The 27,851-nt window shown below is 44.6% G+C and overlaps 1 protein-coding gene across 1 annotated transcript in view; it reads right to left on the bottom strand.

The window, feature by feature from the left end:
* Positions 1 to 27,851, bottom strand: part of MSH2 (mutS homolog 2) — a 50,743-nt gene that overhangs the window by 1,687 nt on the left and 21,205 nt on the right. Inside the window, exons 7-15 of the mRNA XM_035111064.3 lie at positions 21,112 to 21,308; positions 19,607 to 19,716; positions 10,726 to 10,849; positions 9,342 to 9,492; positions 9,099 to 9,196; positions 3,437 to 3,682; positions 2,566 to 2,770; positions 1,710 to 1,957; positions 501 to 673 (exon numbers count right to left, since the gene is read on the bottom strand). Of these exons, the coding sequence (XP_034966955.2) occupies positions 501 to 673; positions 1,710 to 1,957; positions 2,566 to 2,770; positions 3,437 to 3,682; positions 9,099 to 9,196; positions 9,342 to 9,492; positions 10,726 to 10,849; positions 19,607 to 19,716; positions 21,112 to 21,308 (1,552 nt within the window). The remainder of the gene's footprint in view (positions 1 to 500; positions 674 to 1,709; positions 1,958 to 2,565; positions 2,771 to 3,436; positions 3,683 to 9,098; positions 9,197 to 9,341; positions 9,493 to 10,725; positions 10,850 to 19,606; positions 19,717 to 21,111; positions 21,309 to 27,851) is intronic.

The following is a 27,851-nucleotide window of genomic DNA, read 5'->3' as shown; positions in this document are numbered from 1 at the left end:
AAGTAAAGGCAAAGGACCCCTGGATGGTTAAGTCCAGTCAAAGGCAACTATGGGGTACGGCATTCATCTCATTTTTCAGGCCAAGGGAGTCAGCGTTTGTCCACAGACAGCTTTCTGGGTCATGTGGCCAGCATGACTAAACCGTTTCTGGCACAATGGGACACCGTGACGGAAGCTAGAGCGCACAGAAACACCGTTTACCTTCCCGCCGCAGCGATACCTATTTATCTACTTGCACTGGTGTGCTTTCCAACTGCTAGGTTGGCAGAAGCTGAGACAGAGCAACGGGAGCTCACCCCGTCACGTGGATTCAAGAGACAGGAAGGCAGGCAGAGTATACTATGAACCCTATAAAGCCATGTTCTTTTGTGGGCAACATTCCAGGGGTAGTAGTATCACTAAAGAGGTTCTTGTTGACTAAGCTGCATCTAAATCTTGTAGATACATTATAGGAAAGTGGGAAAGAAATGATTTCAACAAGCGTATGACAGTTAGCAAACCTGCTTCTCTTTGTAGGAGTTCCTGGCTGGTGGCTCTTCCTCCTCGGCCTGTGGATTTCCAAAAGTCTGGAACTCCCCCAACTCCAAGGCCTTTGCCTTGGCATTCTCTATCACATGCTTGGGAAAAGCAGCTAGCTCTGCGACGTGGATGCCAAAGCTCTGGTCGCAAGCCCCTGGAAGAAGAATCACTGGGGTCAGTCCTCAAAAGGTGAAAGGACAACCTGTGCATCTGATTCCATGCTGCTTATTTCAGAAAGAGAAGGGAGTGTCTGAAAAGTGATGTCCAGGTCAAACTCGACCCCAATTTCTAGCAGTTAAACATAATCCTGCTTGAGCTGGGGAAATCTGAAACTCAGCCTGGGTCGGGGTGGGGGTGGGGGTTTCAAACACCATAAAAGTGAACATCACTAAGAAGCAGTAAGTTATCAAAATGGGACAAGAGTACAAAAGGAAAATGTCCATTTGGGGTTGCAAAAGCACCATGTGTCAACCATTAAAAGTAATTTGCGGGGGCCACGAATGGGAAAGGAGTCAGAGGACAGGAATGGAAAAGGGTACCGCAATATGTACACATCCAGCCCAGAGCCAAGCAATTTTGAGACACCCCCAAAAGAGGAGGAGCCTGGAAACCCATTTAAGTTAACGGTGGCTTCCTGTGTCATTCAAAACAGGAACGGTGGCTAACATTAACCATGGCTACTTCAACAAGCCAGTTTCTCAAAGTAGTTTAAAGCAGGCTTGTTTGAAACCAACCAGCTAGTGTGGGTTAACCACAGTTTGCCCTCCAGGTGACATGACAGGCTGCTAACTAAAAGTGAAAGCTTCCAAACTCCTCTTCCTGGCTTGGTGGAGGGGTGGGGGAGCACATGAGTCCAGGAGGTGGCTATGGTTGTTCACAAAACACTGAACTAGGGCCAGGGAATCTATGGCTCACCAGGTGTTGTTGAACTCCAATTCCCATAATCCCTGACCACTAGCTAAGTGAGTTGGAGTCCAACAATGTATGGAAGGCCATAGGTTTCTCACAACGCCAAACCATGTTTCAGCACAACCTTCCCCCATCCAACTTCCATCAGCTCCAGCCAGCATGGCCAATGGGCAGGGATGATGGGAGTTGTAGTCCCAAACATCTGGAGGACATCAGGCTGGTGAAGGCTGCTCTACAGTAAACAAGGCGGATTTGTTCCAAGGATCTGAAGCGACCCTCACCATTTTTCACACGATAGAGCATTGTCAGTGTGTCCTCTGTTGTTAGCGCTGTGACGTGCAAGTTATTCACGGTGGGAATCTCATCAGCAAGTGCGGTCAGTTCATGAAAATGAGTGGCAAACATACAAAACGCTCCAATTTTGCTGGCAATATATTCCGAGATTGCCCAGGCCAATCCAAATCCATCATAGGTAGATGTTCCTCTCCCAAGCTCGTCAATGATCACCAATGAGTTATCTGTTGCAATCCTAAAATCAAAGGCAATAAAGTTGTCAAAAGTGGTACAGCTTCAAAACTAAACAGGCAAACTACACCACTGGCCCCTGAACAAGCAAGGATACACAAATGCTACATTCCTCTCTTTTAAGAGCCTCCTCCAGATAACATTCCCTCTATTTCCAAAGTTCAGAGGAGTGTGTGGACTCCTGTGTAGCCCAAACACTCCAAAAGTACTTCAGGGACCGAGGGTGCTCCGTAGCCAAAGAATGTAAATGTCTGAATTTCATGGGAAGGAGGGTGATGAACCTTCGTGTGGAATGGAGTGTACTGGAGAAGGGTACTGATATCTGACTATGAGACTGAACAGGAACACAGGACACTGAAACATTTTGCTGTAGGTCCCATTTGTTCCCAATAATAATGAACTAAAACAGCAATCAACTTGGAAGCAAAATGAGCCCATTGTTTTCTTCCTATATGTTTGGAGACTTCTGAGATTCCAGTGGCTATGGCCAGTCTCAGAGAGTATCTGTCCTGTGCACAAAACAGATCACAAGCATATTGGGGAGTGGCGTCGCTAAGCTTGCATAAACACTTGGGGCTTCTGGTGAGCAAGGTTTGCAAACGGAGGTCTTACCTAAGGATGGCAGACGTCTCCAACATTTCCGCCATGAAGGTAGACACGCCTTTCAGCTGGCTGTCTCCAGCTCCTACCCGAGCCAGGATGCAATCGACAATGCTTATCTCTGCAGAGTCACATGGCACAAAACAGCCAATCTGGGCCATGAGAACAACCATCCCTGTCTGGCGGATGTAGGTGGATTTCCCTCCCATGTTTGGTCCTGCAGAGCAAGAAGCAAGTAGCAGCAGGAAATTAAGCAGCATTTCAAGCAGGAGGAGTAAAGGTCTTCTTGGCAACCTAATATGCAACTTCAGTTTAACATACTGTGCTGTTTTTTTATTTTAAACCGCTTAGTATTTCAAAAATCTGTATGTGGCTTACAGTGTACATGATATAAAAACAATATCTATTGAAGCAAAATGCTACCTAAAACCAACTAAACAACATTAATTCTGATTAAATACAGCTATTCTTCAATGTCCTTTTTTATTAACTTCTGATTAATTATCATATTCATAAGCTGTTCTACCATGTCAGTGAGCGACACCACCACCAATGCAACCATGGCTGTTCCATCTGCATATCATGAAAATCACTTCCACTGATTTGCATGTTTGGTCAGTTTTGCACTGGTTGTCAGACTTCAAACTTGAAAGCTGGAACGTTAAGGCTTGCCTGAAGATTGCTTCCCCATTTCAAATCAAAACACCCACCTAAATGCAGAACGCTCGTCTGCAGTAATCATTATAGGCTCACTTCTCCGTTTTGAGGCTAGGATACAGACTTATTTTGAAAGCATCCTCATAAATAAAACGCAAGCACACCTACAACACAGAAGATGGAGGCAAGAGGGGAAACAGGCATGGCATATAAACGAAGTCTTTACCGGTAATGATATGGAACATCTGCTTGTCCTTCTCAAAGGTCACATCGTTCGGGATGAAGGAAACGTCATCTTGAACTTCAATGCAGGGGTGTCTTGAGGCTTTCAGCACAATCCTCCCTGCCCCCTTTTCCAGAATTGTTGGGCGTACGTATGGGGTCGGCGCTGCATTTGACGCATGAGCAAAACTGACAATAGCATCCAGGTGGGCTATGACATCACTCAGGAACTGTATGGGCTCCTTATACCCTGTTGGAAAAGCACAGGCTCAATGCAGCTTCCTGCTTTGCAGAAATCTAAAAGGAATCCAGACACCGCCACCCGCTTCTATCTGGCACCGCCACCCGCTTCTATCAACTTCTACCATCCTAGCACACAGTGAGAATTCTAGCGGGTGACATGATAAGCCAACTTGCAGGTAAGTATATAGAACACTTTTCTCTTTTTTTGCATTTGAATATCCCACCGGGGGGTCCTGGCTTCATGGTTGCAGGTGAACTTGCACCTCAGTGAACTGTGTTGATGTCCCCCCTGGCTGAGTGGTCCCTCTCCCTGCAGGCTCAGTGTCCACACAGGAATCTGCATTATACTAAGTCCTATCAACGGTCCATCTAGCTGAGTACTGTTCATACTGGCTGGCAGCTGCTCTCCAGGGTTTCAGACAGGGGACATTCCCTGTCCTAGCTGGAGATGCTGGGGTCTGAATCTGAGACCTTCTGCATGCAAAGCAGATGCTATACCACTCCCTTACCACTTTCATTTCACTTTTAGAAAAAAAAACAGCCAGTCTAAATAGCCACACCTATTTCACTACATTAAAAAAGGACACACCAAGGCACAAGTCTAGGTAGTGTGTATGGAAGTCCAGACGACAAGACATACTTCGCTGGTGTGGTCCAAATGAAAGCAGAGCAATATGTTTGGAGCAGCTTGGCTGCAGGAGTTGCCGGAAGGAGGCGCACTAGGTACCATCCAACCATTGTAGGGACTCCACTTTGGGTTTGTGCAGGGCTTACTCCTTAACCTTTTCTTCTCCCAAAGATGTCCCACAAGCTAGCAGGTACGGGTTGTTCCTCAGGGTTTGCTCCCAAAGCCTTTCTCAGGAATGAGTCTAGCCGCGAGGCAGCAGAGGTTTAGGATCAAGGTTTTCCTTCTCCTTGATGGGCTACCTTCCCATGTTGACAATCCCCATGAGCCCCTCACTTCCCTCTACAGCACATGCAGAAACAGTTTTCTTGACTGTTGGGCCCGCTACTGGCCTAGTCCGCTCAATCCACAGGAGCCTGGCTTCGCATGCAGGGGGTAGTAAAGTCTTAAACATACACCACCACAACTGCAGTGCTCACCAGGAACAGTATCTTCCCCCAACCCTTCATCCTCTCCTGACATATAGACACTTAAGAGCAACCCTCAGCCATGAAGCCTCTTGAGATCCTCAACCACCAGTACTCAAAGTGAAGCAAACTACCCCCAAACCACAACTTAAGTCGCTGAGGATGTCTGGGCCATAAAAAGCGTTCTGCCCCTAATAACGACACCCAACTCCGTTCCCCACCCACCCACCTTCTCTCAACTTCAGGTGCAGCACTGCATTCCCTAAAAATATGCCTGAAGGAAGTTACTGACTGCATAAGGGATAACAAATGGAAGCTTAATCCAGGCAGTAAAGAAGTGGGACAGCCCAATGATGGGACACCCCCAAACTATCCTAGTAGGGTTGGAATCCCCACTAAGGATGAGATTTCAACCAGGGGTTGCTCCTAAATGCTGAACTTCTGCGGGATTCTCAGGTGGCTGCAGAGCCTAGGCGTGCATTTTGCTGGCTTAAGCTAGTGAGCCAATGTGATGCTCTTTTCAGATAGAGTTGAACTCAGCCCCCCGTGCTGTAGTAACCTCCCACACAAGTGACTGAAACACGACCTACTGTATTATGTTTTCGAAGAAGCAGCTAGCACAGAATGCTGCAGCTCATGTGATCACAGGAGAAGCCTCAAGTAAAATATTCCAGATCTAGTTCATCTGCAGTGGCTGCCTGGCCTGGTTGCTTCCAGGCCCAGTTCAAATGGCTGCTGCTGCTGATCTTTTAAAGTCTGCATCAGAGCTGGGGAACCTCAGGCCAGGGCCTTGACGCAGCCCTCTACACCCTAGGCCACGTTCCACACCCAAACTGTCCTTTAATTGGGTTCATGAACTGATCATACCTGTTGCTTGCCTAGATGGAGAGCTGTGAGGCAGTGGGACTGAGGCTAAAGAGCAATGAATGTAAATTTGGCTTTTGTGTGGTAGGCTGTTTCTATGCTCTCTCTTTCTCTCTCTCCCCTCCATCCTGGAAAGTGACACTATCAGAGCTCAATGACACATTTCAGCCAGGATAAAGCACTCAAAGACAGGGTAAAGCAGGGGATGTTGGGGTGCTGCCTGGGAAGTTGGGGTGCTGCCTAGTCCCCACCCCTGTTGTAGCACCAAACCAAGATATGGGACTACGCCTGAACCGAATCACTGAGTACTATAAAGCACAAGTTGTGGGCTGTGCCAAAGTATCATTAAGCTCCGATTAAGCATTTGAAACCAACTACACTCAGAGCCTGTTGACATCACTCAGGAAGGATCCTGCTGCTTATTTGCCAAGTCTTAAAGTATGTAAGCGATGTCAGGTGACAACATTTTAGCTCTCAGAAAGCTCATTCTGCAAGTGCACACCAGGGAAATCACTCTTGCACATTTAAGTATTCTCTCTGGAAAGTTTTCCAGCGCAAACCTTCGCCGTCTCATTGAACTGGTAAAGAGCAAGGGCTAATTAAACCGCTGCGAACAACCCTGACTTTGAAAAAGCATATCACTAGCTGTTAACACCGAATGCATAAATTGGATGACAAGACAGATCTTCTCTCTCTCTCTATTATACATAAAACCTTCCACAGGGACAGCATTTGCTCTTCTTGACAGTATCTTTCTCTCCCCCACCTGCCCCACTCAACCAAACACCCCAATTCACTTTTACAACGCCTCCCAACTGTGTGTTTTATTGCCCCAAAAGATCTTATAACTACCACGCAAAGATGTCTGGCCAGATGTTCAGAGACCAGTTTCTACCCACAAAAGGCTACTGGGGAAACAATTATAGATAATTGCACTGGAAGGAGAATTTAGGGAAGGTGGGTGGTGTTAGCTAATGCAGTTAAGAAAACCACCACTAATGTATTCACTGAGACGTTTGCAATTCTGCTCCCATGCACCCACCCCACAAAGCTAGGACGCATTCACCCGAGCAGCTTTTCCTGAAACTGCTGCTGAGCATGCTAGCGTGCTCCAGTAGAGCCACTTCAGCTTTGGGTCAAACCAGATGAGATGGAGATTCAGTCATAGATTTCCTGATTCTAGTTTTTGTTCGTTTTTTAAGCATGGTGGTGGGGTGCTTTTAATTTTCCCATAACAGGCAGGAAAGGGGCACAGGAAGCTGCCGTATAAAGTCAAACCACTGGTCAATCTTACTATGTACAGCCTACAAACTGACAGGCAGAGACTCTCTGGAGATTGTACAGAATGCTGCCATTCTGCTTGCACAATGAACTTTCGATTGCTCAACTAATCTCCCCCCTACCTCCCCTTACCTGAGCAACTCCCCACGCACCCTCAAAAAACCTGCTTGCGGGGGGGGGGGGTCCTCCAAGCCCCTTCTTCCCACAACTTCCCTTAGTGTTACCTCTACTACAGACATTTTGATTGTAAGATCCTTTGGGGTAGGGAACTGTATTTTGCTTATGTAATTCTGTAAAGTGCTTTGTACATTTCACATCGAGCAATAAAAACAAGATGTAGTCAAACAAAGAAGCCAGACAATTCCACAGCTAAACTAAACACCAGAGCACCCACAAATGAAGAATGAAAAGATTAAATGGTGCAATCTACTTGTTCGTTCATCAAGCAAATTAAAAAATATGAATTTTATGCAGGCTTTTTATTAGAGCTGTCCTTGGCAAAATTGATTCAGCACTGACTAAATTGCCTGTGTCTTTTTGCCAGCTCAATGCAAAACAGTCACCACAGAGGCCACGTCAGGTTCCTTCCTTTTGCAAGCTGAAGACTGGGCTAAAATGTACAAACTATGGCCATGTTTACACATTTAAAGCACTGCGGTGCTTCTTTAGACAGTCATGGCTTCTCTCAAAGAATTCTGGGATCTGTAGTTTGTCACAGAGCTACAATTCCCTGAGTTCCCTGTGAAGAAGGACTGATTGTTAAACCATTCTGGGAACTGTAGTTCTATGAGGGGGAATAGGGGTCTCACAGCAACTCTCAGCGCACTCAACAACCAGAATCCTTTAGGAGGAAGCCATGACTGTGGTATCACAGCAGTTTAAATGTATGGTTTGGATGTGCCCTGTGATGTAAATCAAGCCTTGGCTGCATATGTCTTAGTAAGTTGGACCCCTTCAGAGGCCATCTAATTCAGCTTTAATCCAATCACATGGCAAATACAGCAGCCAGCACAAAGGGAGGTGGGGAGAGGGGATTGGTTGTATGAATGCACCATTAAACAAATTTATAAAACCTTTTAAAAAATGACAATCCTAGCTGACAATATATTTATTTTCTTATTCATTTATTTATTTCCAGCCATTTTTACCTAAGTGGTGCACTATCCTTACCTCTCAGCACGTTTTAACACCTAAAGCAGGCGGTGTTATAATCAACACTTTCATTTCACTCAAAACAGCCGACAGCAAAATGCAAACGCAGTGCACAAAGGCAAAACGCTACGAGGCCTAAATGAGGCTAACTGTTTGGAACAGCAAGTTCCTTTAGCTGCCGTGCCCAAGTGCTTGGGCGCCCGCTGCTCCCGAGCATTTGCGCAATCTGGAACAGCTTGCGCAAGAGAAAACCACAAGCCTTTCTCATTTGTATCACAATCTTACTCACGCTTATGCTGCCTGCACACCAGTGCCCTGTCAGAACAGGATCTGAGGGTTCCCGTTGCTTGAATCTACATCTAATTCATGAACACGGAGATCTCTGCGATGGCACTGCTTTAGGACACTTAGGGGTGCAGAGATGCAAACTGTCACCAGTGTGTTTTAAAACAGAGTATTTGGATATAAAAACCAGAAGTCTGGCAATTCCTGCCAGTTTTAAAGCCCTCTCTAGACATTGGCTGAGATGCTGTGACCTCAGACAACTGATGCTCAGAGTTGCTAGAGTGTTCACTTTTGTTTCTAGAAGCGAGACCACCCAACCTGCCACTGGCTGAACGGCTGTGATGTCAGGGAATGTTCATGGAAAACCAGAACAGGGACAGGAAACCAAGGTGGAAGGAAGGCTAAGGTTCTGAAGTGCCTTCTGTTTCACTAGCAGTTGTACTGACATCCGTAGCTGAGTGCTATACTGTATAATAGCCAGAGGAAACCCCAACTCAGTCCTTCTTGGCACCTCTAAGCAGACGTACAGCTGCAGGCCATGTTGGCAAATTGTTTTCCACAGTTAACGTAGTTTGTCCTCGCCACAAGATGGGTTACATTTCTGTTTCACAGAGGGCACAGGCTGAGAGCAGACCAATTACTTTTGTACCCACTCCACAAATGGTGTGTGGGTGTTTTACACCTGATTAAAACATATATCCTCAGAACATATCTGGTGACTCCATGTATAAGCACACAGTGTTCCTTACCTGCGGCAACGCTGATGATTTCCTTAACAACGATGTCCTGGCTTTTTTCATACTCTTTTCTGATATTTATGTATTCTTCATTAATGCTTTTCAGTTGACTGCGCAGGAACGAAAAAGGAAAATGTTAGCAAACTTCCGCAACCTGGCAGAACACTTCACTGACTCGCACCCACCCCACGGGAAGTTTAGAGGACACTTCCATTGGCGTTCTGAGGCAAAGGCAGGGATATACGTTTCACGCACACGTTAGAGAACTTCACCCCGTTCTTCTGGGTTTCCAAGACCTTATACTTCAGGTTGTTTCGCAGAACCTTCTCTTCCCTGTAGGTGACTCGGAAAAAATGCCCAAACTGGGAGTTGCATTCTAATTTGATGCTCTTGCCGGCTTCCAGACCTGTTTCATGGGAAGGGATTGGGGGGAGAATAAAATCCATGACTGACTGTGACATTATAAACACACAGATCACATTTTCATTCTCCCCACTCAATGAGACAAATTTCTCTCTTGGCTGAGTTTTGCTGCTTGATATTGTACCAGGCCACCTGCTGAGAAATTAACTCATAGTCACAGGGCTTGGAACAAGTCCTAACACCTAAGCTCGCTAACAGTTAGAGGAGTTTCAAACTGCGGTTCTACTCACACTTTAGAAATCCCTCTACTGTAATGCCACGCAAACCTAAGATTATCCAAATTGGCAGGGAGGGAGAAGCTCTTACGGGAAGGCTTTATTTATTGACACTGGATTGACAAGATCACTACAAAGGATAAACACATGCCTGTACTTCAACAGTTCTGGCTGCTGAACCTCCAAAATGACTGTAGAGCTCAAGAAGGTGCAGAAAAGAGCAACCAGAAGTTATCAAGGGTCTGAAATGCTTCCCCTACTAGGAAAAACTTACATGGGTTGGGACTATTTAGTTTAGAAAAAGGGCAAGTGGAGAGAATGACTGAGATTTCCACTGTTGTGCATGGTGTGGAGAAGGTATATAGGTAGAAGTTTCTCTCTTTCTCACGAGACTCAGGGTCATGGGTTTGAGCCCCACGCTGGGCAAAAGATTCCTGCATTGCAAGGGGTTGGACTAGATGACCCTCGTGATCCCTAGCAATATAGTGCTAGACTCCAACGTTATCCAACAAAAGCTGAATGGTGAGAGATTCAGGACATACAAAGAAAGAGCACTTCTTCACACAGCACATAGTTGCAATGATAGCATTTGCTGGCACCTTTAAAGCACTCATTCCACATCGCCTCGTTTGCCGACGTGTCTCTGTGTGTCTGCCAAAGAAAACCTGTGCACTGCGGGGGATTCTGGGTGCAGGAGAAGAGGTGTTCACTGAACAGAGACAAGGTGCTGGTCAAGTTTGCTGTGCTTCATGCAGGCATGAAGCGACTAACAGTGGACCTTAGAAGATATCCAGTTCTCTTCTTTTGACCATGTACTGTGGGGGAAGTTTCCAACAACAGGTTTGTTTGTTTTTGTTTTGCTTTTTAAAAAAGCAAGTGCACAACTGTATTTTAAACAGTGAGAATGCTGATTGTTCAGCATCAGAACACGGACTGGAAGTGGCTTTGGAGGAAATACTCTAAATCACTTTGTGGATAAAATGAAGGTCATGCCAACATACTTAGCTCCTTTGCGGCCGCCTTCAGCACACCCTGCATTTTTTCCTCTAGCTTATCCATATTCTCTCTCAGCTCAGCGAGGCTCGGCTCAATGGAGGGTTTCAAGAGGTATTCGTGGCTCTCCACCTGGGATATGGAGAGATAAATTGTCCACAGAAGAGTTAAAAGCAGCCGCCAAGACGCTTCGGTCATATTACGAAACATTTAAAACCCATCTAAAGCAACTTCTGTGACCACATAAACTAAGTAACAAATGTGGGAGATTAAAACTCTCGATTAGATCAGTCTAAGTGTAAAAAACAAGTATTTATCAAAAGATATGTTAAGCTCAAATGGGGACCCAGGTGGCGTTTACCTTTACCTTTATGTTAAGCTCACAGAACATTCTGGGGTTTGCAGCCTAAGGGCTGATCAACACCTTACATGAAATAAAAATAAATGAATGAATCACATGGTGAGGACTTTTACCTTTTTTATTTTTTTAAAAAGTTCAATCACGTGAACTCTAAGCGTATCAAAAATTTGCACAACAGGATTTGGGATGATTCTAATAAACGTTTATGTCATGGATGGATGTTAAAACTTTTCTACAGTAGCTCCTCATTTAGAGATAGCTAGTTGTCGGCATTCCGTAACAGATTTGTCCCTTGATTTGGTGTACAGTACTTGAGTTTGGGCAGTTGCTCAGGCAGAAAAAGCGACATGCCAAATCTGAGTGGCCAGGGGTAAAATGAACCCATTGTCTTTTCATGTAACTTAGCAACCATTTACTTCATATATGCAATGTGAGGACCATGCAAGAATACCGCCCAAGACACATGGCAATCTGTGGAGAGATGTTGGTTGGTTTTCATGTACCTTCTTATGTATTCTGCATGTCTGCAATAAAATTCAAAAGCAGCTAACAAGCATTTCTCAAGAAAGATCAGAAAGTGCAGTCACTGTCTGATCTTTCTTAAGAAACAGGTTAGCTGTTTTTATTGTTCATTTTTTATTACTGAGTTTTGAAAATACAAAACAACCTTTTTTTTAAAAAAAGAGTATCACATCAGTAGGCTCGGCTAAAACCTCTCTCCACCAGTGTGACAATTCCTCACCTGCAGCCTGAAACTGCCTAGCTCAGGAAAGACTCGGCCTTTGCCCACCTGGTGCCTCAAGGTGTTTTAGACTAAAACTCCTGGCCAGAAAATGTCAGCTGAAGCGAAGCTGCTGGGAGCATTTATCCAAAACACCTGAAGGGCGCCGGAATACTCTACATGGAGATCCTGTTGAACAGGTAAGCTCAGATTGAAAAAGAACATAAAAATGTAAGATGAGCTTAAAGGACCAGGTGAAGCCTGCAAGCTCGACATGAGCACAACAGCACTCTGTCCACCCGAGATTCTCGGCAACTGGTATTCAGAGGTGTAACGCTGTCTTTTCCACCAACCCAAAATGGCAGATCACCTGGAATGCAGATGAACTTCACACTCCGGTCACACTTAAATCTAAATCTTCTCCACAAGCTCCTCAGGAGCAATGATCTTTTGGGGCTACAAAGCACAGTATGAATTTTAAAGAAAGAACGAAGAGTTTAGTCAGCCTGCCTTCGAGACCCCTAAAACAGAATGCTAGAATAACACTTCTATGAACACTGCAGAAATCCAGTGAACAGATCTTAGGCAATAATATATTGCGATGTCAAACTAATTCACACACATTTTCTCGTAATCACAGGTTTGAATTACGGCAGCCTTGGCTCAAGTAGGGCCATGTCCAAAGGAACAATTTGTGCATTGTGTGTCAAGAACGGTGTTTATGCTAAATAAATCATGCAGATGTGGTAGGAAGAACAGACTCAAGAGATGCTACCAGTTCATACAATGCACCATTTGTGTATGAAATCCGCTGCCAGCAGGTGTTTTGAGGGCCACTAGACTAGATGACTTGATGGCGACCCCTCTGGGCTGCTTCTTTGCAGGTGATGAGCGTTAAGACACTCCCTTTTGGGTTTGGGAGACTGGGACAGCTGGGTTGGGAGGAAGGGGAGGCAAAGGTGAGCCAGCCTTGCTGAACAAATCTCAAATAGCAGCAAGTCATCAATGGCAAAAAGGTCAATAAATAAGAACCACGGGGTCTGACTAGGTATTAGATCAGGGGTTCCCAAACTAAGGCCCGGGGGCCCGGATGCGGCCCAATCACCTTTTAAATCTGGCCCACGGATGGTCCGGGAATCAGCATGTTTTTACATGAGTAGAATGTGTCCTTTTATTTAAAATGCATCTCTGGGTTATTTGTAGGGCCTGCCTGGTGCTTTTACATGAGTAGAATGTGTCCTTTTACTTAAAATGCATCTCTGGGTTATTTGTGAGGCATAGGAATTCGTTCATTCCCCCCCCCCAAAAAAAATAGTCCGCCGTCCGCCCCAAAGGTCTGAGGGACAGTGGACCAGCCCCATGATGAAAAAGTTTGCTGACCCCTGTATTAGATATATAGCAGCATGCAGAAATATCTGAAACAGGGCTATGGAGCTCTAGGTTCAAGGTCTACAAACTTCTAGCAGCCACACACAGTCGGATGAAAACCCAAAAGGCAAGCAAAATCTCATGATTGCTATGGTAATATTTTAACTTTGAGGACAGAAGTTCTATTGTTGCTGTTTTAAACTTCTGGATGTTAAGGGGGCGGGGGACGACTTTTGTGCACTGAAGGTTCAGCTATATATATATAAAAAACACTTCCTAACTTACCAGGAATTGATTTTTGAAAACTCACCTCACCTAAGATAACATTCCTGAGGATCTATGCTTTTTCCCAAAAAAACCAACAACATTCTAGTCCTCAAGGTGAGTCACTGCCTCTCTCAAAAGTACTTTTCTTTCTTTTCACCTTGTACCAGAACATCCTCAGAAATGCAAATTGCTTTGTTTTTTGTTTTCCCCTCATAATATGTTATTAAAGCTTTTTCACACTTTGATTCATCAGTTAACAAACAAGATGGTTTTCAATATCCAGAGACTGGTCCCTCCCATTCATTTGCCCTCACATGTTAACTTCAAATTATCAACTCTGCACTTTTCTGCCTATTTGAGGAATCCATAGAATGGGTTTCTGAAAGCAAAATTCAAAAACTATCTTCTATTAAATCTATCCCTAGCATTTTTAGGAGAGAAAAAAATCCTTTTAACTTCAAGCTGCCACGTCCTTACACTGCTCACATGTTCTCTGTTGAAAAGCTATTTTCAAAACAGTCATTTCATCCGGGAAACGGGTTTCTCGTAGGTCACACTACTCAAAATGGGACGAGGGAACCTCGCTTTTACCAGAAGCTTTGGGGAAAATAACAAAAGAGGTGAAAGCCTTATATCCCCCTTCACTCTCAAACTTGTAAGGATGATGAAAAATTCATTACAAAATGCTGGAAAGGACTTGTGTGCTTTCTGCACATCAAATTGTAACCTGCATTGCAGCAAAGAAAAGCCATCTAGAGCCTGCAGGGAACGGGAGGAGCGATGGAGCTTTGTGATCGCACTGTACTATCAGCAACTACAAAGAAGCCCTAGGCTTGCTTGCGGACCAAGAACAGCTGAATGCCACCACCGCAGAAGTCAAAATATTCTCAGAAAAGTGCAGAGTAGTTACCTCCCCGAAGAGAAAACAGGGGAAGTGCAATTATCTTTCCCTACATCTCCTGGCAGCTATCATTCAGGGACACACCAGTTCTTTCTCTCCATTCCTCTTTTGCGCTATAGCTCAATGGCAAAGCACTTTCTCTGCATGCAGGCACTCCTGGCTCAGTCTCTACCGCCGCCAGCTAAAATTTTAGGGATGCAGGAAGCTAGCTTTGAACCAAGTCAGACCCTCGGGGTCTGGCTTAGTGCCGTCTGGCAGTAACTCACCAGGGTTTCAGCCAGGGAGTATCTCCCAGCTCATGCTGTTGGCATTCCAGAGGATGCTACCTTGGAATGCCCAGTCAGAGAACGTGTTAGCTCAACTGCAAACAGCATCTGTCTACCATCCCAGTGCTACACATCCCCAGCTGATCTCCCTTTTGCAGATCTGAACCACTGCATTCACTTGGCCTTTACAAACTTAGGGCCTAGGCCCTGAGTAACTTGCGATCCCTCAGCTCAATATCTGGAGCAAGGGGGCCATCAGTATGCTGGTGACACCTGGCAATATTTCTCCTTTCCGTTAGATTCTGGCGAAGGGTGGAAGTGCTGAATCAGTGCTTGGGGGTCAGTGAGTGGAGTGGATGAGGGCCAAACCTGAAAGACCGCCTGCCCCTCTATGGACCTGTAAGATCGCTTGGATCAGATGGGTAAATTCTACTCGTGGCACTGTACCCTACAGAATATAGGAAACATTTTCTTATGCCCTCTACTGCGGAATAATACCCTTCCTTCTGCCATCAGTTGCTTCAGATGTCTTGTAAAAATATACACTTTCCCTGAGTCATAAGACTGAACCCTGCTTTATATGATTTCCCTGAATCTGTTTTATTATACACACACACAGTTGTATTTTTGTCATAAAGGGATATTGTTTTTACCCTGTACATAGTGCACACTGCCTAAGAGTTTTAAACATTAAGCTGTTAAGATAGGCATGTAAATAAAATACATAAAACAAACTGCAGCCCAGTCAAGAGATAATACAGTACTGGTATTGTAAGCCGGTCAGAATTACTCCAAAGCATGTATGGAGCAGATCAAGGATGAGGCCACTCTGGCCCAACCAAATTCAGCTGTCTATGACCTGGTCCACATGCAAAATAGTATGGGATGGGATCCCACCTTTCCACCGCTGACATCAACCAAGAGACACTTCACCTCTGACCTCCAGGTGTAACATCCAAAACACATAGATGGTGCTACCAGTTCCAGGATTTTATCTAGTAAACCGGGGTAGGCAACCTGTGGCCCTCCAGATGTTGTTGGACTCCCAATTCCTACTTTTCAAAGTGCCCCACAATGCCCATTCTGCATTTGCAAGGAAATTTCCCTTCATTGGGGTAGCTCCTATGCTCGGGGGGTGGGGGGTGGGGCTGCCTACTGACATGGGGCAAGCACTCACACTTTATTGTTTTAGACACTAGCTGAAAGCTTTCCTGTTTGGACAAGCCATTACTTTTAACTGGCTTGTGGGTTTTAGTTCTGTTCAGGGGATGCGGCAGTGGTAGACCAGCTACTATGCATGCAGAAGGTCTCTGACAGTCAATGTGAGCTAAACAGATCAACAGTCTGGCTCAGTACAACACAAGCTAAGCAACTTCCTTTGCCCCAGCTGTAATTTTATTTTGCACGCCACTTGGAGAGCTTATTGGTTGAGCAGTTTGTAAAAATTTCTCAAATAATAAATAAAATCTCAACCTTGGAAATATCTCCCCCTGGACACCCAACAAGGCTTGGAAGATACTTTAAGCTCCTTGTCACAGGAGGCTTGTGACATTATTCTGTGAAGTGCAATGTACACAAGTGCCACTATATAAACTGCCATAATATATACACACTACCTCATGCAATGTATCTGCGGCTCTATAAACCTAAGTCCGTGAAGCTGGAAGTTTGCTCAGCGCAGGCCGAGGAATATAATTTGGTTGCTATGCCAACCTGCAGCTTTACAGTACTCTATTAAAGAGAATGATAGATTCTTACAGGTCTTAATGCCTTCTTAAACACAAGGCCTTCTTAAACACAAGGCTGCAAAATCAGAACCTGTGAAATTTTCCCCTTTCTCGCCCACTGTGGACGGTTTGCTGTTCCAGCAACCACAGCTGCCCCTCCAACATCGGCCTTAATTAACTTCCCTGGATTTAGGAAATGCAAACAAAACTTGGGGTCATGTGTCTTACTTGGCTTCATTTAAACTTATCTACTTTGTTGTTTGTTTTTCCCTTTAAAAATAAAGAGCGAAACAATTGGTGTGCATGAAGAAGCCAAGCACCTGGAAGCATCTGAAGGCCAAAGCAGGAAGCTGGCTATTAAGTAGACACAGAAGGGCATCAAGAAGAGGGCTGAAAGTAGAATGAATTGGTTGATCTCTTTACAAAGTAAATTTTAGCTTCCCATTTTTCCTTTGCAAAAGTAAACCTGGGGAGCAGGAAATGATGCACACAAGAAAGAAGTCCAACGTGCAAGCATTTTAGCTTTGATTTTTTTAAAATCACTAGTTCGGAGGCAGGAGGCAGTCTCAGTAGTGGTGCCCTCCCTGTGGAACACCCTCCCTTCAGATGTCAAGGAGATAAAGAATTTAGAAGACACCTGAAGACAGCCCTGTACTGGGAGTTTTTTTAAAAGCTTGGTGTTTTTTATTGTTTTTAGATATGCTGTAAGCCGCACAGAGTGGCTGGGGAAACCCAGCCGGATGGGAGGGGTATAAATAATAACATTATTATTATTATAGTTCAGACTCTGGCCCACTGGTTGCTTTATAGTCTGAGCTTAAGAGCTTAAGAAGAGCCTGCTGGGTCAATAGCCCACCTAGTCCAGCATTCAATTCCAGTACCACCCAAATGCCTGTGGGAAACTTCCAAGCAGGACCAGAGCTCAAGAACATTCTCCCTTCCTGTGCCAACCAGGGAGGACGAATAAGATTCTTAAGGGGCTGTAAACTCCAACTGGAAAGAACATGAGTTCCGTACTAGCCTTTTATTCTCTACCAGGAGTCTAGCATTGCATTCTCTGCAGACTATTGTTATAAGCAAAATCTGGCCTTATTCCTTTATGGCAGGCACCCCCAAACTGCGGCCCTCCAGACGTTTTTACCTACAACTCCCATGATCCCTAGCTAACAGGACCAGTGGTCAGGGATGATTGGAATTGTAGTCCAAAACATTTGGAGGGCTGAAGCTTGGGGATGCCTGATTTATGGGGTACATAAGAGCCCTTGCAGAGTCCTTTGTAGGTTCTCCATCGGTGGGAGGAAATAACAGAGGCCAACCAGAGAAAATTGAGAAGCAAAGCAGCTAGTAAGCTTGATCTTTATTAAAAAGGACAGAGAGCTGTTGCAACAGGATCCCCGGCTCATGTGCAGAGAGCAGAGTGGGGACCCAGCACAAAAGGAAGCCCTATCTTTTATACCCTTCGTTTTACATTCAAGTCAATGATACAGAACAAGGTGGGAAGGGAAGATTAACATAAGGAAAATAGATTCTTCCATGAACCCTTTAGATCAGGCACCCCCAAACTGCGGCCCTCCAGATGTTTTGGCCTACAGCTCCCATGATCCCTAGCTAAGAGGACCAGTGGTTAGGGATGATGGGAATTGTGGTCCAAAACATCTGGAGGGCCGAAGTTTGGGGGTGCCTGCTTTAGATGTTCCTTGTTGGTTTCTTGACAGCTGGGTGTGATAAGAGATATGCACCCATCGGTAGAGGGTATGACCAAATGGTATGGTATGGTTTTCTCATGTTTGAAGATTTGGTTATGACCCTGTGTCTCTTACTTCACAGGAAATGAACTTTGGAGTTCCTGGCTTAATTGGTTTTACTTTGAAGCTGGATCCAGGAGTATGTGTGAAATCTTGCCTCCACTGTATTTTCCTGAGCCAGGTCACCCTATTTTCTCCTATTTTCAAGTGGGTTGAATATCTAGGAATATCAGAAGCTTTACAACCAAGTCAGACCAACGGTCCATTTATCTCACTAATGCAGACACCGACTGGCAGCAGCCCTCTGGGATTTCAGGAAGGGAGTCTTTCCTAGCCCTACCCGGAAGGCACCAAGGGGTGAGAACTTTTGCAGAACGTGCTCTAACACTGACCTACAACCCTCCAGTCATAACTTGACCCAGGCAGCCCAACAAACTTTAACTTAAATACATGAAAAGTAAAAGCAACTCTTTGTGGTAGGGGCAACTCCTGTTCAAAAGGATTCCCCACTAGCACTACTATTTTACACACACACACACACACACACACACACACACACACACACACACCCCACACACAAAAAAACCCCTGTTCCTGTAGCATGTAACTGCATTTCAAGAATTAGTTAAGACTCATGTCTTGGGTACGCCAGCATCATGGTGCTGTGCACATCGTTCTATGGTAGAGGCGCTCAGCTGCGTTAGTTATGGTACGCGATTCCTGGATGTTGATGCTCTCGCCTTGGAGAGGCAAGTTTCGTGTTGACAGCCTTCTGACTGGTTGGCCTTTCGTCCCAGCCCAATGATTTTATTTATTTAAAAAGCTATTTATATACCGACAACTCAAAATATATCAAGTCGATGTACAACAATATATACACGTATAATAAAAGCCAACACACCATAAAACCAGTGTAAAATAATCGTTTAAATGACGGGCTAATCTAGAAAGTTTAAGCAGCTGCACAGGCTTGCCAGCCTTCAAATCGGTGTTCAAGAGATGCCCAAATGTAAATAGGTACCTGTATCTGCCATGTCAATATGGCGAAATGATCACAGCACATCACTGAAGGAATGTCTCTCTTCAGAAGAGGACCCACCACATCTAATATATAAGGGAAGAGCCCTATGGCTGTCTGTAGCAGGGCCTTCTCTGTGGTGGCATAAAATCTCTGGAACTCCCTCGCTAAGAAACTCTGTGTCCGTTACTCCCTATGTGTCTGAAGCACATCATACAGTTAGCTTCAACACGTGCCATTCAGTACTGACGGGACAGATTTAAGTTATAATCTGATTCCTCCATTAATGCTAGTCCTTGGTGATTTTTAAATTGTGCTGACACTAGGTTTCTATTATTGCCCTATGGTTGTTTTTAGTAATTTTGGCAGAACAGCCTTGAGTAAGTTTTTAGGAAGGCAGGCTGAAAAGTTAAAATGTAGAAAAGTTGTGCATGATACTAATGCCACTGGGGCATCATCCACGCAGCACATCTTTGACAAAATCAAGCCACATTATTATTCTTCCTTCAGATTACCGTGTTCATGTCCAACGTTTCATCAATCATATTTTGGAAATTGGAGAAGTCAGACAACAGCTCCTTCAGAGGTCCTGTGAACACTGCTTGTACTAATGTTTTGCTGTTTTCTGAAAAAAAGGAAAAACACAAACATGTATCATAATCACCATCAATTTATTCCTTGCCTTGTAAACTAGCATCTCATGGCAATCTACGTATAAGATAATTAAAAACAGTTCAAAACAGCAAATATGTTTAAAGCAAGAATTGCTCTATAAAGAACAATACAGAAGCCAATTTTCAGGGAAAGGTGGCAAACACTGCAGAGACAATTTAATTTTTAAAAAAGACAACAGGCACAATGTATTCCTCAGGCTGCCAAATTAAAGAGGGTTTTTAATATATATTTCAGACATTCCATTTCATTTTCTTAGCTACTGGCACATTCAAAATCAGAAAAGTACATCTGCAGAGGTCAGCATAGTCCATCCTTTTTCTTCTCTTAATGAGCAAGACAGCTCTCTTAAGTTCACCATTTTGCTTTTTTAAAAAATCCAACCTTCTGCTTTAAATTGCCCTGACTGAGAAGATACAATTTAATATTGAAACCAGGAGTTGTTGGGGGGGGAGGTGGAAACAGCCTGGTCGTTCTGCTAAGCCTCTGCCCCTCCAGAGGATTTTGGACTACGATTCCCATCAACCCCCAACCAGCTCTGGAGGGCACTGGCTTGGCAAACGCTGCTCTAAAAAAATTTAAAACTGGAGGAAAAATTAGCCATGCACTTCACAAATTAGTCCTGCAAAAGCAACACTTTCTATGTGAAAAAGGAAGGAAAGAACGTGTTGTCTTTTTTTTTTTTTTTTTTGAAAACGTAAAGAAGTTTTCATTTGCCAAGGCTTCTCAGCACGTAACCTAGCTGCTTTTAATTGCCAGTGTTTTTTCCCCCGGCCCTTGCACTGGTTTTATAGCTTTTACAGCCGGTTTTACACTGAGCTTTTATTGCCTCTACTGTTTTTCTTGCTTTGTGCTTGATGGCTTTATGCCTCCCCTTTTATGACAGCGCCTGAAAGTTGTGGGCTGCAGCCCTGGACGGCAGAAACCTGATCCCAGGCCCACTCAAGAAGCAGAATCTTCGACTCTTGTTTTCTCCTGCTTGCGTTAGAGAAGTAAAAGAATGAGTAAAAGAAGTAAAAGATTGAGATTGGGGGCAATTTCCTCCTCTAGCGCTCCTAGCCTAGATGGGCAGCCCACACACAAACCCTGCAGCCCAAGGTCTGAAAGCAAGGAGAGGCTTTGGCCCTCTAGGTACTGTTGGAACTACAACTCCCATTATCCCAGCAAGCACAGCCAGGGACAGTGGGAGTTGCAGGTCGGCAATATCTGGAGGGCGAAAGCCACCCCACCCTTGTCCCAATGGAATCCATATTACGCAAGCAAAAAACTGCGTTCAAGTCCTCGCTGCCTCTCGCCGGCTTAAGAAAATGGCGATTCCAGATCTAGCACAACAGGGAAAATACATCACCGTCAACTTTGTCCAGTGCTTCTATCACATTCGGTATCTGATTAACAGCCTGGTATATTTTGTAACAGTCCTGGAGTGTGGCTTTCTTGGGGAATTTTTTCGCTATCCGGTTGAAGTCCGGAAAGCGACGGAGCACTTCTTCTTGAAGAGACTGCCTCAGCTCTGCGTCTTCCACAAAGGCCTCCACCAAGTTTAGCCTGAGGGTGGGACAAGATGAAACAAAAAGAGACCAAAAAATCAGTTTGTGCACACAGGGCTTTCGTAGCCTCCGGAGGCAACTACAATCGCTTTCTGTTCCCACACTCCCTCTTTTATTTATTAATGGCAGCACAGAAGATTCAGCTTGCACCAACAGCTGACGGTGGCTGAAAATCATAGTGAGAAGAGCCAAACAACTGAAAATCTTGACAGCTTGAAGCCAGTCACTTGGCAGTTTGCTTCGCTGTCATCAATAATGTTCATGATAAATGTCTGGTCAAGGTTTCAGATGTCAACGAGAATTAAATGGGGATGGGAAACTGTTATCTTTAAAAAGCTCAGCAACACCTTCCCTTTAATCAGAACACTTATTATTATTATTATTATTATTATTATTATTATTATTATTACCCTGTCCATCTGGCTGGGTTTCCCCAGCCACTCTGGGCGGCTCCCAACAGAGGACTAAAAACAGAATAAAACTTCAAACATTAAAACAACCATCATGACATTTAGATCCCACCTTTCTTCCAAGAAGCTCTAGGTCAGGCGTCCCCAAACTTCGGCCCTCCAGATGTTTTGGACTACAAATCCCATCTTCCCCGACCACTGGTCCTGCTAGCTAGGGATCATGGGAGTTGTAGGCCAAAACATCTGGACGGCCGCAGTTTGGGGATGCCTGCTCTAGGTGGTGTACATGGTTCTCCCACCTGGATTTTATCCTCTCAACAATCCTGTGAGGTAGGCTAGGCCTAGGATGCTCAAAGTATGCCCCCCCCACACACAGTAATGCTTAAAAGACGAATCTTTAAAACAGAGATGGAAAGCAAGTGTCCTGCTTTTTTTATAGACAAGCCATGGACCACCCAAATGAAACAGGGTGGACCACGGTTGGTTCGAACTGGCCCATAGGACCTTTGTATGCAGCCTATACGGCACTCTCTCCTTCTCCAAGGAAAAATATACAAGGAGAAGCCACAACAGCATTTACCCCCTTCCCCGGCTAAGCTTCGTTCTTTGGGGGCCAAACATTGACATGTATGCCCCAACGTGCTTCTCTATAGAGAAACAAGATATTGCACTCTTGGCCCCACCTAGTCCATTCAAAGACAAAATTGCTTCCCATCCTCATTACAAAGCAAAACCTGAAAGTGGAGACAGGAGGGGACGCAGGCTCACTAGCAGAAATGCAGTCTGAGGTTCCAAATATTGTAAGCTAAATAAGCTTACCAGCTTTGTCTTTTAATTAGTACTTCCATCCACCACAAACAAGAACCACTAAGACAATCAACTTTCTCTGCTTTTTTTAAAAAAATTTTTGCAGAAGGCTTCTCAAGAGCAGCACAGCCAGCAAGGGGGAGACGGGTACATGTGCAGGAGGAGATTGGAGAACGCTTCTGTTTTTCAGTTCAGGTGCCAAAATGCCACCTCCAGAGAAACACCTGGAGTCAAAGTATACATCCCACCCTCCTCCATTAAATCCAGAGCAGGGATCAGAAAGAATGAATTCTAGAGAACATTACCCGCGTAATTCTCTTTTCTTCCCCTTTTTTTTCATTGTTGAGGCTATATGGGGGGGGGATCCCACCTTTAAAAAGGGCCATAAAGCAAGGAGCCTTTCCCACAGCTGTATGACAAATGAGACCTGCAAGTAGTGGGTTTTATTTTCTGCAAAACTCAATGCACCCTCTGAAGGAAGATTTTTCTTTTACTCCTGCAATAATTCCATGGTGTTAGAATTCTATCTCTTTCTGCTTCTGCGGCAAAGCAGAGCGCTCGGGATATTTTTATTGCTTCTTTCTCCATAAAGGGAACGATCCCTTACGTTCCTGCACTCCAGCATTATTGTACTAGGAAGAACAAATTAATGCAAGCTTTGATAGCCGTCAAAGCACAGAGGGCTGAGATCTGCCATCAGTTCAGTGCACAGCTGACTTGTTAATTTACGCTCACATATAAGCAGGCAGGCTAACTCTCCGTTAAATGCTTCTGGAATTAAGTAGAAAGTCTTCAGCGACATCTTGCTAATAGCCTCGCTAGCATAACCAGCGTTACGCTTTTCTTCTTCGTAGACCCAACTGTGGCTTTGGGGGAAATAAGGTTAGGTATCAGAAGCTGGTGGAGCCAGGGGCAAGTCTGGTCCTGACAAATGTATCTGCCAGTTTCCAAGTAGCTCATCACCACCCCTTACGCCCTATGCTTCCTGGAAGTTTGGAAATGAAAGGGAGGAGGGAGAAAGGAATGTCGGAAATGAAGGCTCTGCCTTCCTTCCATATCACTAGAAAACAGATATTCGCAAAGCAGTTTCTTGCTGAAAAAATAAGCCCAGAATAAAGAAAGGGGAATAAATGTATGAACTCAAATTGAGGGACACTGGCCAGACAGCAGCACTGCTGAGAACGAGGAAGGAGATCCAGGAGGTGATTGTGAATCAATCACAACTAAATGTGGCACAAACACCATGGTGGTGCTAAAAAAGGGAAATGACATTTCAGATTCATGAGCTGAAGCATCTTATTGCATGACTTATCCAGCAGTTGTTGAGCAACCGTCAGGCTTTGGCTGAAGAAACTATAGGTACCATGCTCTTATGGAGAATTCAAACTATAGCACAAAGGCACGAAGGGAAATAAGCAGGACTCCAAAATACAAGGAAGGAACTGGAGAATTTGCCTTAGAGTGGAATGAGGGTCTTTTAGAAGCAAATAAAATCTCAAAATGTGCAGCAAATAACCTGTCATGTTTGTTTGTTTGTTTGTTTGTTTGTCTGCATGCAGATGCCACCTTCAATGGGTAATGGTTTTGGTGTGTGAATGACTATTACAGTGGTACCTCGGGTTACGAACGCGATCCGTTCCGGATCGCAGTTCGTAACCTGAAAAGTTCGTAACCCGAAAACGGCGCTTTGCGCATGCGCAAATGCACGCGGCACTTCTGCGCACGCACGCGGAAAATACTTCCGGGTTTGCGCAGTTCGTAAGCCGAGGTGTTCGCAACCCGAGGTACGACTGTATATGTCTTAGTACCAAACAATGCTTCTCTGAAACGTGTTAATGCTGAACGTGAGTACTGGAAGAAATTAACAAACAAGCATGAAGTACTGTATGTTCAACGAAAACGCACCCATGCAAATATTATCAAATTTTACAATGAAGATTAGGCAAACCTGGTCTGTTTGCAGAGAACTGCTTAGCACTTCTAAATTTATTCTTTTTCCATGCGGACTACATATCTTTTGCTAGTACTCAGCAGAATCCACTGCTGCAATTTTGAGGCTTCCCAGAGAGGTAGCAGTGTGTTGCAGCAAACACATCAGGTAGTCCTGTAGCCTCTTACAAAACAGATTTATCACGGTATAAATTTCACATCCTTCATTGAAAGTGCCATCCCCAAATGGCAGGGGCAGATAAGATACCCATTCACAGGAGAAGAGGAAGAAATTGCAAACAGAGGATCACAGATTAAAAGGATGGCAGTGGGTCTGTGGCATTTCTATGCAAGTCACAAATATAGGTATGCAAGAGCAGAACAGAGGGGCCCATTCAAAAGAGCAGTTATAGTTGGGGGGGAAGGATCACAATAAGATTCTGTTAACAACTACAGGGAAAGAGCAAACTAATGTCCTGATTTAGTCCAAACTGAGTGTTATGTCGTGGGTGCAGTGCCTATGAGATTTCAGCCCTTCGTGTAATCAGCTCTGGGTAGTGATTCAGCATGCTAGCAAGGATATGCTAGGAGTCAAGTCTAACAAGAACAATCTCCTTTATTGCAGTAGGAACTTGACTGACTGGAAGGAAAGGGCGAGCTCCTTTTATACTCTCAGGAACGGGAGTTGGGGGAAGGATACATTCAGATTTTGGCGGGACCCAACCAGAGTAAGGATCCAAATTGTGCTAACAAGTTAACCAATAGCAACTGTCATCGCACCCATTTGAATCACCCTGGAGCGGGAAAGGTAGTTACAGAACTAGCAGTGAAACTCATGTACACATATTAAACCAATACATAACACCGAGTGAAACAGAACTTGCTGGTTCTGTAGCTTTATGCTAGAGCTTCCTGTGAAGTCTTTTTGTTGCAAGTATAGTGACTTTGAAGTCAGCTGCAGAACACTCTGTAATGCATTACAGCTTCCCAGGTGCCTGCTAATTTTTATGTCAGATCTGAGACCCAAGTCCTATTCTTAAACACTTACAAGTTATTAAACTGGTAATAAATATTTTCCCATAGCTATTATTTCATGTCAAACCTATCCATTCTTAAGGAAATCAGCCCTGAGTGCTCACTGGAAGGACAGATCCTGAAGCTGAGGCTCCAATACTTTGGCCACCTTATGAGAAGAGAAGACTCCCTGGAAAAGACCCTGATGTTGGGAAAGATGGACAGTGTTCTCGAAGCTACGAACATGAGTCTGACCAAACTGCGGGAGGCAGTGGAAGACAGGAGTGCCTGGCGTGCTCTGGTCCATGGGATCACGAAGAGTCGGACACGACTAAACGACTAAACAACAACAACAAAATTATTTCACATGAATCCTTTCTGCTAGAGCAGAGCAAATCTGCTGGATCTGTATTTGTTTTTACATGCTGCTTCAGATTACCCAAACGTTCATCTGTATTACTTCTCTGTCCCAGGATATATATATATATATATATATATATATATATATATATATATATATATATATATGGCTTATCTAGTCAGAATGATGCTGCCCTGAACATGCAGAACAATTAGGAAAGAAGCAGTTTCCCTGTGAAACGTGTAGAGGTGCATAAATTTTCTCTTTGGTGATAATCCAAATTCGAGACCACTTAAAATGTGCCACCAGGGATATATAAAAAACCTATGTGGTTCTTTCTGTTGTAAGTATAAACAGCATCTCCTCCACTCAGAGAATACTTTCCTCTCACAGTGCGCACAAACTTTTGAACAGAATAAAATTTCAAGTTACAAGTCCTCAAAATTTATTGGGGTTGTATAAGACGCAACACAAATGTAGCTTATTTATAAAGAGGTACAGACATTGGGCTGTATCCAGTGCTAGTCCTATTCAAGAGTTGACCCATTGATGTTCACAGGCACGACTATTCTTTTTAATATGTCAACTCTTGAGTACAACTTAGCTGGCTACAATGCTTCTAGCTCCTACTCAGCAGCCAATGTGGTCCTCAGTACAACCTGAAAACAGTGTAAGCCGCTAAAGATAGACGCAGGTGGAAGAGCAAGGAAAGGGAGGGGAGAGGAATCTAGATCAACTACAAATGGGGACCCAGCTGTGGCTCATGCCAACAGAGATGTACCGGAGATGTTGGGGAATCGCATGCACACGATTCCCCTTGCTGTAATTTTGCACCTTTGCACCTGCTAAAGGCAGGTGTTTGGTATGCATAATAATGCAGGACTCTGGAGAAATTAACAAGGAAACTTGACGGTAGGCGTTCCTGCAAACACCAGGTATCTCAGATGCACAGGAGAGCCCATGGCACTTGGACTGTCCCTGCTGCCCCAAAAAATAAAGCAATAGATTACACTGCAGCCCACTTGACAGCCTTTTCACAAGCCATTAGAAGCGACTGCATGGTGGGAGACCCCTAGTTTCCAACAACTGCAGGGATGATATGCTATAATAAGCATGTTGGCACGACTGTTCCCTAACCTTTATCTTGCCCCGCCAAGGTTTTGATGTGCCTGGGTCAGGGTTTTAATGATATCTGGTTCCCTTTTGGAGGGTAGCAGCTCCTTCAGTCACAAGGTCTGCTTTGGATATCACGAGCCAGGGTTGAGATTGATCACCTCGGAGAATACATTTGGTATTTTGAGGATGAAGGACTACTGAAATGTATAGCCGAGGCTACAGCAGCACTGGTCGTACTTCTGAACATTATCGTGTGTGACTTGATCTTTCTGCCAGAAAGGGAAAGGCTATAGCTCAGTGGTAAAGGACATACATTGCATGCAAAATGTGGTGAGAGCCAGTGTGGTGTAGTGGTTAAGAGCGGTAGACTCGTAATCTGGGGAACCGGCTTCGTGTCTCCACTCCTCCACTTGCAGCTGCTGGGTGACCTTGGGCTAGTCACACTTCTCTGAAGTCTCTCAGCCCCACTCACCTCACAGAGTGTTTGTTGTGGGGGAGGAAGGGAAAGGAGAATGTTAGCCGCTTTGAGACTCCTTCGGGTAGTGATAAAGCGGGATATCAAATCCAAACTCCTCTTCTTCTTCTCTAGTTTAATTTCTGCTGGGCTGGTGTAGTGGTTAGAGTGTTAAGACTAGAACCTGGGAGACCAGGGTTCAAATCCCCACTCAGTCATGAAGCACACTGAGTGACCTTGGGCCAGTCCCTGCCTCTCAGTCTAGCCTACGCTCACAGGGATGTTGTGGGGATTAAATGATGAGGGGGAGAACGATGTACCTTGAGCTCTTTGGAAGAAAAGGTGGAATAGAAATGCAATGAATGAATGGATGGGTTTTTGAAAGAAGGCTACTTCTGGACGACTATTTTAAAATCGTCACGGTCACTGCCCTCTCTCTTCACCTCTCTC

This window comes from Zootoca vivipara, chromosome 3, assembly GCF_965207765.1.
Source record: "Zootoca vivipara chromosome 3, rZooViv2.hap1.1, whole genome shotgun sequence".
Lineage (NCBI taxonomy): Eukaryota > Metazoa > Chordata > Lepidosauria > Squamata > Lacertidae > Zootoca > Zootoca vivipara.
Note: the sequence above shows the minus strand (reverse complement) of the source record. Positions and strands in the feature narration are given on the sequence as shown.